Source organism: Brachypodium distachyon, chromosome 3 (assembly GCF_000005505.3).
Source record: "Brachypodium distachyon strain Bd21 chromosome 3, Brachypodium_distachyon_v3.0, whole genome shotgun sequence".
Taxonomy (NCBI): domain Eukaryota; kingdom Viridiplantae; phylum Streptophyta; class Magnoliopsida; order Poales; family Poaceae; genus Brachypodium; species Brachypodium distachyon.
In genome coordinates, this window is record NC_016133.3 from 7,997,149 (window position 1) to 8,010,556 (window position 13,408).

Below are 13,408 nucleotides of genomic sequence, written 5' to 3' on the forward strand. Positions count from 1 at the left end.
ATAGCCCGTGAATCTGTCTACCATGAGTCTAAGATTGTTTGGTACTTGTCACCAATTTCTCACTTCTATTAGTATTGTGATGTTCTTAGAAAATTAAATGTGCAATTAAGACGTTAGAAAAAATAATTCTGAAGGGTATATATGGTGTTAACTTATGAGATTGAAATGCGCAATTGAAACATATAATTATTTTTCTAAAGATTCAACTCAACTATATTATTGAGCCGTTACACCAGATTATAGACACGGCTAAGATGATTCGCTTCACACCCCAACTCAAATCCTGCAATACTGAACCCGTTACATGTCCAGATTGACCTGTCCATGTGTTTGGAAGTTGTATCGGAAACAAAAGGGACACGCATCAATCAAAGATATATACAAGTCAGGAAGGAATTGTAGTCGAATTTCAGAGTCGTAGATAAACTGTTGCTGTTGGCAAGGTCCACCGCATGGAGACGTGCAGAACGGGGGAGAGCCAATGTCTGGCCGCCAGTGGCACGTCTTGTGGAATATTCAAACAATCAAACGACTAGTAAACCACATGGGAATCGACTGGCACGTAAACCATCTTTCCTGCCTGCCTGTATAAGTATAAATACCATATAAGCGCCTCAGACATTACCCGTCGCTTCAGTCATCACCAGCCCACAGACAGAGAAATAAGGAGTAGCGGGAAAAAGAAGAGGCGTCGATCAGGGGGCGACGGCGTCAGGATGGTCGCCGACTCTTCTTGGTCGCCGTCGATGTCGGCGCCGGAGAGCGTGTCGAGAAGGCTGGTTCAACACCACAAGGCCATGATCGGGTTCCTCTTCGGCTTCTTCCTCGTCGTTGGGCTCTACTCCACAGTGTCTGGCCAGTTCGGATCGACAAATACCATTGGTAAGTATAGGTAGTCTTTTTTTTCCTTGGTTGTGCTTCGATGCAGAGGCCGGAACGATCCCTTTTCCGAAGAAAAAAGTCTTTTTTTTCCGCAGTTTTCTCGGGCGGCAGTTATTCTACGCGGTTGCGTTCGGTTTTGGCAGTTATTCTGCAGGTTCCCCGGGCCCGTCCTTAATTGCTTCGGTTGCTCGACTATATATCGTTTCTCATAAACACATATGGCATCGTATTGAGCGTTTTTCTTTTCCAAAAAGAAGGATAACCCTGGCACATATGCATCGACTGATGCACACAACCATTTTAGAACGTATTACTACCTACTTACTTTGTTTTATTAGGCTTGTTTTGCTCAGTTAATAGTGTGCTAATTAAACTTCATATTTATTGTAGAAAATAGCTACGAAGGCAGAAAAATTATTCGTTTCCAAGCAGTTAAATTAGGTTGGAAAAGTTGAATTACCATAATCCAGCGCAATGTGCTTTCTGTATAGGACTTCATGGCTACAGGCTACACACATTTCCAGTGTTAAATCCTTACTCCTTAGTAGTTCCTTCCTTGACCCCTGTGGTGACCTACGGCTTCTACATTCCTTTGAAACTGTTTCGTCCTGCTCTAATATATCATGAATAACAATAGCAGAATCATAAGATGCCTCCTTTATTTAATGTCAAACCATGCTTCATTTAAATAAAATCAGAAAACTATATATACGTAAGCATACTTTTCATCCACATTATTGTGCTGCATTAATTATTCTATTGAAAACGATTGAGAATGCACCATACATTTCTTCCATAAAATAGAATGCACCATATATAGCCACGTCCTTTTTCTGGAAGCAGTTAACTCTCGGCTACCCTGCAGTCCACTCCAAATTAATTCATACTTGCGTATCCAAATTAATGTTGAGCAATATAATGCCAATTTATACATATACACCATTTGTTTACCCCTACAAGGATATCGATTGGTGGTGGTGGTTGTGGTAAGTTCATCTTTGCCCAAACCGCATGTTAGATCTGACACAGATGGTTGGGATGAGAATGGTTTAATTGTTCAATTTGATACGGACGGTGGAACAAGCTTCTCAACAATATACGTGTAGCTTTTATATCATAGCAGCCCATGTACATTTGTGTGCTAATCACTGGACATCCGGAGTATTTCTAGTCTAAGAAATATAATCAAGTAGTAGTACTACTTATTTTTGTATTTACTAAGTTTCGTCCTAACAGCATGCATGTGGAACGGCACACTACTTATATAAGCTTAAGCTTAGTTTCTTGTTTCTAAAGTCAAGGAAGGCCATAAGTCTTATTACAGCTATTACTTGTTCTGTGTGCGTGCAGCAGCCGTTCTGCAGTCCGCGCCGACAGCCGAGCATTCCGATAAAAATACCACGGCTTCTTCACCTGGGGCGTCAATGTCATCACCACCAGCGTCGGCGCCGAAGAATTCTACTCAAGGTGACGTGTCTAATTCAGCGTGATTGCGATCATGTTAATTAAAGTTCGGCCAGATTGGAAATTTTTATTATCTATAAACACTGCTGGAACGGTTGACGTAACGTAAAGAATCCTGACAAATGATAGAGCCGAACTCTCATTGGCGCGACGCACATGTGGCCTTTAATTAATTAGCTATGGTGCTGCGTCCTGATCAGGTTGCTCGATTAACGGCCTGACAGTAAACGATGGGGATGGGATGGGTTGATTAGGTAGCCTATTTTGTCAAATACTGTGCTCTAGAAGTGTACAGAAGAGTATTCTCTTCGTGTACGTGTCCCGTGTTTTTTTTAATTAATATGTAGAATGATCCAGACAACAGAATATCATGGCCTGGTAGAGGAATACTATATTTACGCTCACCTTGTAGTAATCATAGCATGTTAAAAGAAAATAGCGCTAGGAATATTGCCTATTTTTTTCAGGCAACCACCAAGCAGCTCTAGCGATTGAATAAATCAAAAAGGAGTTGACCCAGATTAGAAAGAAAATGGACCGACAAACCGAGCAAACTTTGTTTATTTTGCCAAACCATAAAAACCACACAACTAGGTTTAGAGCACCACCATATACGAATGCAAACAGGATCCAAATTTTGACATAAAAATTTAAAGATTGGTCTAAAAATGGGATATGTGGGATTCCAACTGCATCCCTGACATGAGACAATACAAACACGCTGGTAAAGAGCTTTGCAACTGCCTATACCTTGTCATAAAGAGAGAGACCGGAACTGGAGAGAGGCAGGTTTAGGCTTCCCCTAGCTTAATTTGTTAAAGCATACGTACATGCCGTCATGCCATAACATCCTCGCCCATGCCAAACGCAAGCCTAGCCCGCAGCTGAAGATGCCAAGCTTCCAATGGAAACACTCCAACACACATGTAACATACATTAAACACTCCATCAATGAAACCAAAACAACACCAAAGATGCAGTTTAAAACGGCGAAGCCAGAATTGGGCTTTCACCCACACTGAGATCTCGAGTGGTCGATGTGGGTCGGGACTCCACAACGTAGCCACCTAGGAGGAAACAACGTTTGCAAGCGCCACCGCTACAACCGACACCTACCAAGGTTAGACAAGACTTTTGCCTGCAGCCCCGACCCGGGCACGTCATGCCACCACCCGCTCGGTGCCGCTAGTCGCTTTGGTTAACTTTTTTGAGCCAATATTCAAATTTAAGTCAAATTTTGAGCCAATTTTTTGAAGTAGCAAGTCCCTGCTAATGATTTAGAAGTAGGACATAAGAGAGATACCGCTTGCATTCCTATCTAGTGGCGCGGGATCAGGGACGTCAGCCGGCATGGGAGACGAGATCCACGACGTACGGCGCTTCTTCTTTATTTTTTCTAAGTTTGCTTTGTTGATCTATACAAATTTCCTTGTAAGTCTGATTTGTTGATTTTTATACCTAAAATTGACAGGTGCAGTGCATGATGTGGATAATGGGCAGAATGTCGACGCAACTAAGAAAACGGGGGACCAACGTCTTCAAGACAATGTACATGGAAGCGACAGCATTAATAACAAGACGTCTGCGAACTTCAGTACGTCAATTCGACCTTTTCCTGCCCAACTCATCTTTCGTTCTGGCACGACTCTTTTTGTACTAAGAGTGACTACATTACGGTTAACTGATCGATTTTCCTGATCGAGCAGCTGTTAATTTAGACAACCTGCAAGCGAACAGAACGGACAAGTCAGGTCAGACAGTAAACACTGCAAGTGACAAGCAGGAGGAAGAAATCATTCGGCAAGAACTCGATCTCGACGGCGACACAAACGAGAGAAACACTCGACATGGTTAGTTTAATTCGCTACTACTTAGCTTCTATGTATATTCCACCAAACATTCGCATAAAGAATCAGCAGTAAAACTGGACCGGGCCGTCGCGTGTGCAGGTGCTCCCAGAAAGCCCATCTGCGACCTGTCGGACCCGAGGTACGACGTGTGCGACATGTCCGGCGACGCGCGGGCCATCGGCGGCCCGAACAGAACAGTCCTCTACATCTCCGGTGACGCCGCCGGTGCCGAGGAGGGCCACGAGTGGGCCATCCGCGACCAGTCCCGCAAGCACCTGGAGTACATCAACACGGTGGCCGTCAAGTCCCTGAGCGCGGCCCAGGCCCAGGCCCAGTCCGCGCCAGAGTGCACCTCCCGGCACGCCGTGCCAGCCGTCGTGTTCGCCATGAACGGCCTCACCTCCAACCCGTGGCACGACTTCAGCGACGTCCTGATCCCGCTCTTCATCACCGCCCGGGGCTTCGACGGCGGCGTCCAGTTCCTCGTCACCGACATCCAGCCCTGGTTCCTCGACAAGTACCGCCTCATCCTCGCAAACCTCTCCCGCCACGACATCGTCGACTTGGACAAGGAATCCGGCTCTGTCCGGTGCCACCCGCGGGTCATCGTGGGCCTCCGCAGCCACCGCGACCTCGGCATCGACCCGGCCCGCTTCCCGGCCGGTAACAAGAACTACACCATGCTGGACTTCCGCATGTACATCCGGGAGCTCTTCTCCCTCCCCCCCGCCTCCGTCGACATCCCATACAAGGAGCAAAGTGCGGCGGCAGCGGCAGAGAAACAACGGAAGAAGCCGCGGCTGATGCTGATCAACAGGGGCAGGAACAGGAAGTTCGTGAACCTTCCCGAGATCGCTGCCGCGGCAGAAGCCGCCGGGTTCGAGACGGTGGTGGTGGAGCCCCGGCGGGACCTGAAGCTGGAGGAGTTCTCCCGGGTGGTGGACTCGTGCGACGTGCTGATGGGCGCGCACGGGGCCGGGCTGACAAACTTCTTCTTCCTCCGCACGGGCGCCGTGATGCTGCAGGTGGTGCCGTGGGGGCACATGGAGCGCCCGTCCATGGAGTTCTACGGGGTGCCGGCAAAGGAGATGAGGCTGCGGGACGTCGAGTATAGTATTACGGCGGAGGAGAGCACGTTGTACGAGAAGTACGGCAAGGACCACCCGGCGGTGCGTGATCCGGAGTCGATCCACAGGCAGGGGTGGCAGCTCGGGATGAGGTACTACTGGCTGGAGCAGGACATCAGGCTCAACGTCACCAGGTTTGCTCCCACGCTGCACCAGGTGCTCCGGACGATCCGGGGATAGATCGAGCTAGGGGAGGGGATTAATTCTAGGAGACATGTATTGTAGAATAAAAACTTCATTGGGTTAATTGTTGGTAGTTATCTCTTTGTGTGATTATTAATTTCATATTCTACTTCCGAAAAGACTCGCTCCACAGAAAGAAATACAGAAAAAATTGGCGTGCCAACCAGATCGACTTACGGCGGGTTTTTCTGATCCCGTTTGGCCGTTACCTGTGTCGCTCCCGGCAGTTATTTGGTCATCCATCCCCCTAACCATCCTTTGGAGGATTTGGAAATCATGGAATGCTAAGGTCTTATCTGATGAAGACATCCCTACCCACCAGGCACTTACTCTTTTAATTGTTGATCTAATCCTTTGGACCTTCAGAATTAGGAAAACTGAAATTAAAATAGCAGCCGGTATATGACGTGACTATTTCTCATCACTTCTGTAAAACTCTTGCGTTGAAGTAATATATTATGGTGAAGAGTCTTCGCCCCCGTGATTGCCTAAGAAAAAAAAAACTAGCTTCGTAGTGCAAAGCTAAAACAACAGTACATAACAACGGAGGGAGTGGCGATTTTTTTGAAACAGCCAACCCAGTAACATTTTTTTAGGGAGGCCAACCCACTAATTTCATCCCCCTGATGTCTGTCCTAACTAAAGCCCAGTTGTCCAAAGCCCAAGACATTTCCCAGTCCACAGGCCGCAGGCCCGAACCGGAAGAGAAGACAAGGGCATATCGATGGATCGTTCATTCGTTTGTTCCTCGGCAGTCCGCCCCCGCTCCTCCTTTCTTCGGCGTCCCGTGAAATGCATCGTCTCGCCAGCATGTCTTGTCCTCTTATCGAGCCTCAGAGAAACTATGTTCAAGCTAACTTATACTACAACTGAAGATGCACCTAAGTCAAAAATATTGCCGGAATGACCAACGCTTGCCTCAGTTTGAGGTCCATTTAGCCTTCTCCAAGGGCCTTGCGGCTAGCATCCTTGGGCCTCCGGTCGCGCTCAGTTTATTTTTATTTTTAGCTTGGGCCTTGTGCCTCTTGTTGGCCTGGCGGGCACTATGCGTTTTATTTTTATTTTTAGGTTGGGCTATGCGCGGCGTCTGCGTTTCCGCCTAGATCGGATGGCCTTTGACAAGGATCGCGCGGGCATATTGAGCCTCTTTGCAGCGTATAGGAGGTTCGACAAGCAGCCCAGTGGAGTGGATCATCGGCGGACAGCCGGGCACCCCGCATGCATCCCTGCCGTGACGCATATGGAAACTGGATAGAAGTGGAACCAGCAGACTTCTTAGAAAGATGGATCTTTTCGCTTCTCATGAGGTGACTCTAAAAGATTAGAAGCCGAGTGGCTTGGAACACACGTTGCATGGCCACCGCCCAATGGATGCATGCCATCTTATGGACTGTTTTTAGAGTTTGTGGATCCCTCCACTCCTTGTAATTTTGTGATTTGATCATATTTCTCATCCTTTGCCGATGATTCAATAGTTCGACAAGCTATCTTACGAGGGGCATGTCTCCGGCCACCACGCGTTCAATGATCTTAAGTTCTAACCTGCTAAGGTGGACGGCTCAGAAAAACCTATAAGGCTAGTCCAGTTTATGCAGGTTCGGTCTTCTAATGTTTCGTCACTAGAGATTTGCAGAAATTTCAAGATGCGTATGACGCATTTAGAGAAGTTGGCTCAAAGATTTTTTATGTAACTTTTGATTTATCCGAAATCTTTGTTGTCATTTTATTTTTTTAATCAGTTGTACTCAGTTCGTTTAATAAATAAAGTTAGATCGTTATTCAAGCTCACAAAAACTTGGCGTGTTTTCGCATCGCCACCCCTCCTGACGCCCCGATATTCATATAACTTGCCTCGGTTTGACGTCTGGCTGAAGTTAAATAGGCACACGACAGAGGATGTGATACTCGTTTAGTTGCCGCATTCACCGTAGGAGCATAGTTGCCACGAACCTGGTTCGTTCAGGTCGAGGAACAGGATCGCGAGACGCGGCCGGGTCGGCACCTTTGGGAAAAATTGAGGAGGATCTACTTGGGGAATCGATCCCCTCGACCCCCATCCTGAACTGGGCCGACACTGCGTCCCCCGATTCCGGCTTCTATGTGTAGGAGTCTATGATGCTGAAGAAACCGAAGATTAAAGCGAATTGAAGCTCACAAATGTCCACCTTCATAAAGTGTCATTTCTTAGCGTCTGTACGAATAAATGCAACCGTTGGATGCCGTTAGCGGCCACAGTTCGCTTGTCCAATTCAAGATCTTCTCTTGCCCCTTGGAGGCAGCTTGGGCCTTCTTTTAATTTTGATGCTACCACCATTAGCATAAACTGTTGTCAAGGAATAATCATGCATAAAGTGTTGGAGCTGCACTGTACTGGTAGTACTAGCGCCGGCACAGTGCAGCACACCATTGGTGGAGGAGCAATTGCACCGTTGGGATTCGGTTGGCCGTACACCCACTCGGTGCATCCGCTTGGAAAACGATGGCAGATTCAGAGGATTGCAAAATTATCGCCCTTTATGTTGGATGGCGGGTCACATGGCCGGCCGGTTGGTTCCTGATTAAGCAGAAACGGAGCAAATGCAAATGCCTTTGTGTTGTTATATAGGAGTGCCCATGATATGGTGCGCGCAGGGTGTAGAGATGCAATGGGAGAACTGTTGTACAGATCTCCGTAACCCACACAGCCGATAAATTTGACGGGTTGCTGGTTTCCCTGCGCGCCAGCCGAACAAGGTTGCTTGCGTTTGCATGACAAGGACATCATCGATCAATAACCGGCAGTAGATTATTCGCAAGCAGGAGGATCAACGAGAAGCCGCATCACACGAGAAAAAAAATAGAATCTAGCTAGCTGAAGTTACAAGGGACGGCGCTCGGTTCATTCGTGCCTCCACCGAGAGGCCGGGCGCGGCAGCACCGAAGCATCTAAAGGCCTTTTCGCAACAGCATATATCCCACCGGCGGCGGCAAGTTGGACGGGACGTGCGTGTAAATTAACAAACAAAAATTCCCACAAAAAGCTTCACACATCAGCATCTGATCGGGTTACAACATGATTCATTCCGCAAGGGAATACTCATTCCACAGTCCATTAATTAACTGCAAGGGATACACGTAACACGGGCCTTGACATATTTTATTTCCAGAACTACTATAGTACGTACTACACCCTGTACGGGCTATTATTGCCTTCTGGTTCGTACGGGCTTGGACCAACAATTTTCTTTAGTACGGATCGAGTATAGATGCCAAGTACTAGTGACAACCTGTCATCTCCTAATTGTATAAATCAAAAATTTCTGTCCTCTGTAATGGATGCACATGTGATTGAGCAATCTTAATTATATTACCGTAAGACTTTGTGTTCATGGTCATGTTCACCAATCACCAGGCGACAAAATACATGTGGCGAAGTGGCACATGCAAGCCAGACCGTACGGTACGGCGATCGTGTCAGGCAGGCTCAGGCCACCGTCCGTCGGCCGCCGATCAGTGACTGCCCTCAATGGTCGTACGTACGTACGTACTGCTGTTACTGCGACACAGTGCAGGACGGGCTTGGATGCGTACAGATCTTTGAATCGGGTTGCCGGCAGATTTTTTTTACATCTTTGGACTCGATCTGAAAACCGAAATAACAAATTAAAACCGGACATTATCGGGGAAAGGTGTGTACGTGCACTGCATGTCTACGGTAATGTCAACGAATCCATCTGTGCGAAAGCTATCCCTGATTGTCCAGCTCACTTTGGCAGTTGAGGCGTCCAATTTTCTAATCTGCATTACCTGCATAGAACTACACTTCTGTACGGAAGCGCAGGTCAGACTGGTTTCCTGTACGGAAGTCGTAAGCGCTTACGTGGAGAGCATAAGACCAATTCAACCAACTACCTGTACAACTTCGGCATCGGTTCATGGTTTAGACCTCCGTTATGGGAGATGCTTTGCATAATGCTCGAAAGAACGGTGCAACCGTTTCGCAATCTCTGCTTGTTCTACCGACAGAGACAACGTAGTATTTCTTTGTTTAGAACCAGATATTTTCTGTATATGGCTGTGTTTGCATCGGTCGATGCAGAGACCGGGGATGTCCTCCTTTTCGTAAAGGAAAAAAAAAATTCTGTATGAATCAAAAATACTGCTGCAGATATTTTTCTAGATTCCCCTTAATTTTCCTCGGCAGCTATACCATACCAGTGAAAACTCCAATAAAACTAACATAAAAGTTTCATGGAAATAAGAAGTGTATCGAGAAGTTAGGTCCTACATTTATGGCAACACCATGAATGATGCGTGATGACGATGACGACATATTGTGGGCAACCTCGATATTAGTCTTCATCTTAGTGGCGTATATGGAGTGTGTGCGGGTCTAAAATCCCAATTTGGATGTCATATATCTTTTCCATTTCATATGCATATCATTTTGATCATGTTTGCCACTTTCTAAAATTAATTGGATGATTTTGCTATCCGCAAAAAAAATTTGGATGATTTTGCAACCTTCTTTTAATTGTTGAGGATGGAAATAACGTGACTTTCCCGGTTATAAGGTTGGAAAACATCTACTTTGGTTTGCATAAGTTTGATTTGATCATAGATTTTTTTTTAAATTTTATTGGACCTTCAAACTATTTTGAGTCATTCATTTGGAATTTATTTGAGTTGCTTATGCATTAAAACCTATTTATAAAATGTTATTCCGGGAGGAAACTATTTTTCCTAGGTTCTAAACAGGTCATTAGATTTTCAGATTGTTCTGGGGATTTTCTGAAGCCATTAGGTACGTCTAATGATTTAATTGATTGTTTGGAGATTTATGGACCCAGAAAAGTATTTTATAATCTTCTTTTAATACTTTGACGTAAACACATTTTCCCCGTACGGAAGTGCATTACGTGGTGAATACGCCCCTAAACTCCGCCACCGCCACGGGATCCCGCCTCTGCCCCAACTTCATTTTCTTGACCCGTAAGCCAAGCCAAGCAACCTCCTGGGAAAATCTTGCCCCCAACCGGCACGCGGTTTAAACCGCCGCCGCCGCCGCCGCCTCCGTTGAACCCCGGCGTCCGTTCTTATGCCGAGCGCCCGAGCACCAATAAATAGCACCCCTAGGACCCCCTCGAATCTCAAAACACTCAACCCTAGCCGCGCTTCCGGAGCTCTAGGAGATTGATCTCACGTCGGATTTTTAAGAAGTTGCCGCCATTCAATCTGGCGAGGCGAGCAATCGCCGCCACCTTGCCCTAAATTAGGCCGATCTCTAGCACCACCATTAGATTCACCTCGACACTGTCCAGCATCCACCACCAAATTACTTTCTGGAACTCCTACTTTGTCGAATCCCATCTACTCCGGCAAACTTCATCTTCTACGGTAAGCTTTCTTCTACCGTGGTAGAGCTTCGAGCTGTTGTTTGTATTGACTAGTCTAGTTGGGGTACAATTTTCATCCCATCTACACTAGTGAATATTTAACCAAACTTGTTATCTGTTAAACACTGTTCCGGATTAGCCAACTTCAAAGCCTATAACTTCTATTCTGTAGATCTGATTTGACTGAATCTCTTTGTGTTGCAAATATAAAATATTAGATAAAACCCTACATGTTAGATCACTTTGTACACATTTTATAATTCATCTACATTAGTGCATCGTGAATTAAAAGTTATATTGACAGAACACTGTTGTTGGTTAGCTATCTTCCCAGGCCTTTATCTTTTTATTTTTATTTTGTAAAGTAAGTACAACTAATATGATTCCGGTTCCTTAAAAAGTAATTCGAATTTGAAATCTAAGTGTCTAAATTTTGTTCCTAAAAATATTTTAAGGTTTACAAATAAGAATTATGCAAAGATTCATAAAGGGTGTTGAAATATTCAACACTTTTCTGTGAAACGATGTGCCGGCATAAAAATATATTAAGAAATGTTAAAAAAAAAAGGAAATCCTTTGGCATGTAGTCCATATACGTGTACTAGTTGCTATTAAAAAATGATAAACTTGAGTTTTTACAACCGTTCAAAAAAAACAGTCTTTCACATGATGGCCAATGATGCACGAACGTTTATGGCTTTCAAGCCAAATGATAATGTATCTAGTTTTTGCACAGAGGTGCATCTTGCCAAGCCAAACAATATTGCCAAAGTCATTTACAATTTTTATATTACAAAAATGTTTCTAGACTTTCTAAATACAAAAAATGGGTACTTTCTGAAGCAACTGCAACTAATATGGTTAAAAATGGCACATATCCAATTTTCCTACGGAATATACCATATTTAATTGCTAGTTTTCAAAGGTTTTGAATTTTCTAGCTTTCTAGATACTCTTTACCATTTAAATGAATTTTTACGTGTTTCCCAGAACTAATTCAAAAATTTAGAGACAAATTATGGGGACATGTACTTGGGACAAATAGTACGAGCTTAGGGTTTGAATAGTACTTGTGATAAATGGCATAATCTAGTTGAAATTGTAAAAGATACATGATAAACACAAAAGGAACAACCAAAAAAAGCTTTGGATTTTTATTGGGATCGCCCAGCAGGCCAAAGGTTTGAGGAGGTGGTATAAAACTCCCTCTCCCTCTCTCACTTCAGCCGCCGCTCTTTTCTCCCCCATTCCTCCTCCAACCCAACAAATTCCCAGATCCCACCGCCTCCGTCTCTTCCCCGATCCGCACCGCCTTCCTCTGCTGCTTATGTCGGTCTTCTCCCGGACTCCTTCCACCGATCCGCCACCCCCTACTCCGCCTTGCCCCTCATCTCTCCACCAAATCTGCTCATTCTCCTCTTCCCGCTCCTCTCCTCCCTCCGGATCCCATTCGTCATCCCACTACCTCGTCCTCGAATCCTAGCTTCTCCGCCAGCAGCGGGGCGTGAACAGGGAGAGGGAGAGGGTGTCCATCGTAGCCCACCCACTATATGAGCTACTGCTGGAGGCCCACGTCACCAGCCTCCGCATCGCTACCCCCGTTGACCAGCTCCCCCACATCGACCCGCAGATCGCAGCTAACCCTAGTAGTATGATTTATCCCCAAAAAGGTATGTTTATCTTGATTGTTACTTGCCTCGGTAGTATGATTTACCTCCCTACCTGGTTAGAACTCTTAGTTGATGTGCCCATGGTATTCTAGGTGCTTTTATGTGGTGTGATGATGTTTAGTTATTGCCTTCTGTATTACCTTGGCTTGGTTTTCACTTTGCAAGTGAGCTTGCTTACCTTGCGGTGGGGATATCCCCAACATGTTTCTTGGGTCATGATTATTGCATTTTGGTCCAGCCACTCCACAAGTTTATATCACCGCTCCTTGAGATACTGGCGTTGTTGGCCGCTCACGTCCCATGCCTGCGCCTGCCACCGCCAAGTTCAGTTTAAGGGCATGGGACGACACTCCTCTTCTTTGACCTCAGCCAGACACCTACTTTCCTCCAACATGTCAATCGGGTAGAAAATTCAGTTCTTCTCCGTTTTTCACCAAGAGAATTGTCTTGTGTTGGAAGAAACCCACTCGACCATCGAGTCGACAACGACAGACATCGTAGTCCACATGTATCCAATTGCCAGTGGTTCTGGATTAATGTTATGTGTTAACAACCCAAATTGCATCGTTTCAACCCCAAATCAACTCTAGCCTTATCCTAATATTTAGGCCTATCCTAAGTATTGCCCTAACAGTGCATATATACTATTTAGGTACTGTTTTAATTAAATTTTATGTGTTGGTATACACTTAGTAGTGACCTAACATTGCATATGTACTTCTTTGGTACTAATTTAATTAAATTTTATGTGTTGCTTATTTGGCTCTTCATTTGGAGTTGTCAAATGGTTGTTTACTATTGTTATTGGATCTTCGCAATTGATTATCTGGAGTTGTGTCAGGAAGTTTAAGAACAGT

The 13,408-nt window shown here is 45.4% G+C and overlaps 1 protein-coding gene across 2 annotated transcripts; it reads left to right on the top strand.

Annotated features, from left to right (window-relative positions):
- Positions 1–554: 554 nt before the first annotated feature.
- On the top strand, positions 555–5,669 carry LOC100840829. Of its 2 annotated transcripts, none has more exons than XM_014900320.2 (5): positions 555–882; positions 2,236–2,349; positions 3,818–3,940; positions 4,053–4,196; positions 4,296–5,669. In XM_014900320.2, the coding sequence occupies exons 1-5, from the start codon at positions 717–719 to the stop codon at positions 5,501–5,503; spliced, it is 1,755 nt and encodes a 584-aa protein (XP_014755806.1). In that variant the 5' UTR covers positions 555–716; the 3' UTR covers positions 5,504–5,669. The 2 variants fall into 2 exon arrangements, with proteins under 2 accessions (XP_014755806.1, XP_010234118.1); XM_010235816.2 differs by having other exon boundaries at positions 559–882; positions 2,233–2,349.
- The last annotated feature ends 7,739 nt before the right edge of the window (positions 5,670–13,408 follow it).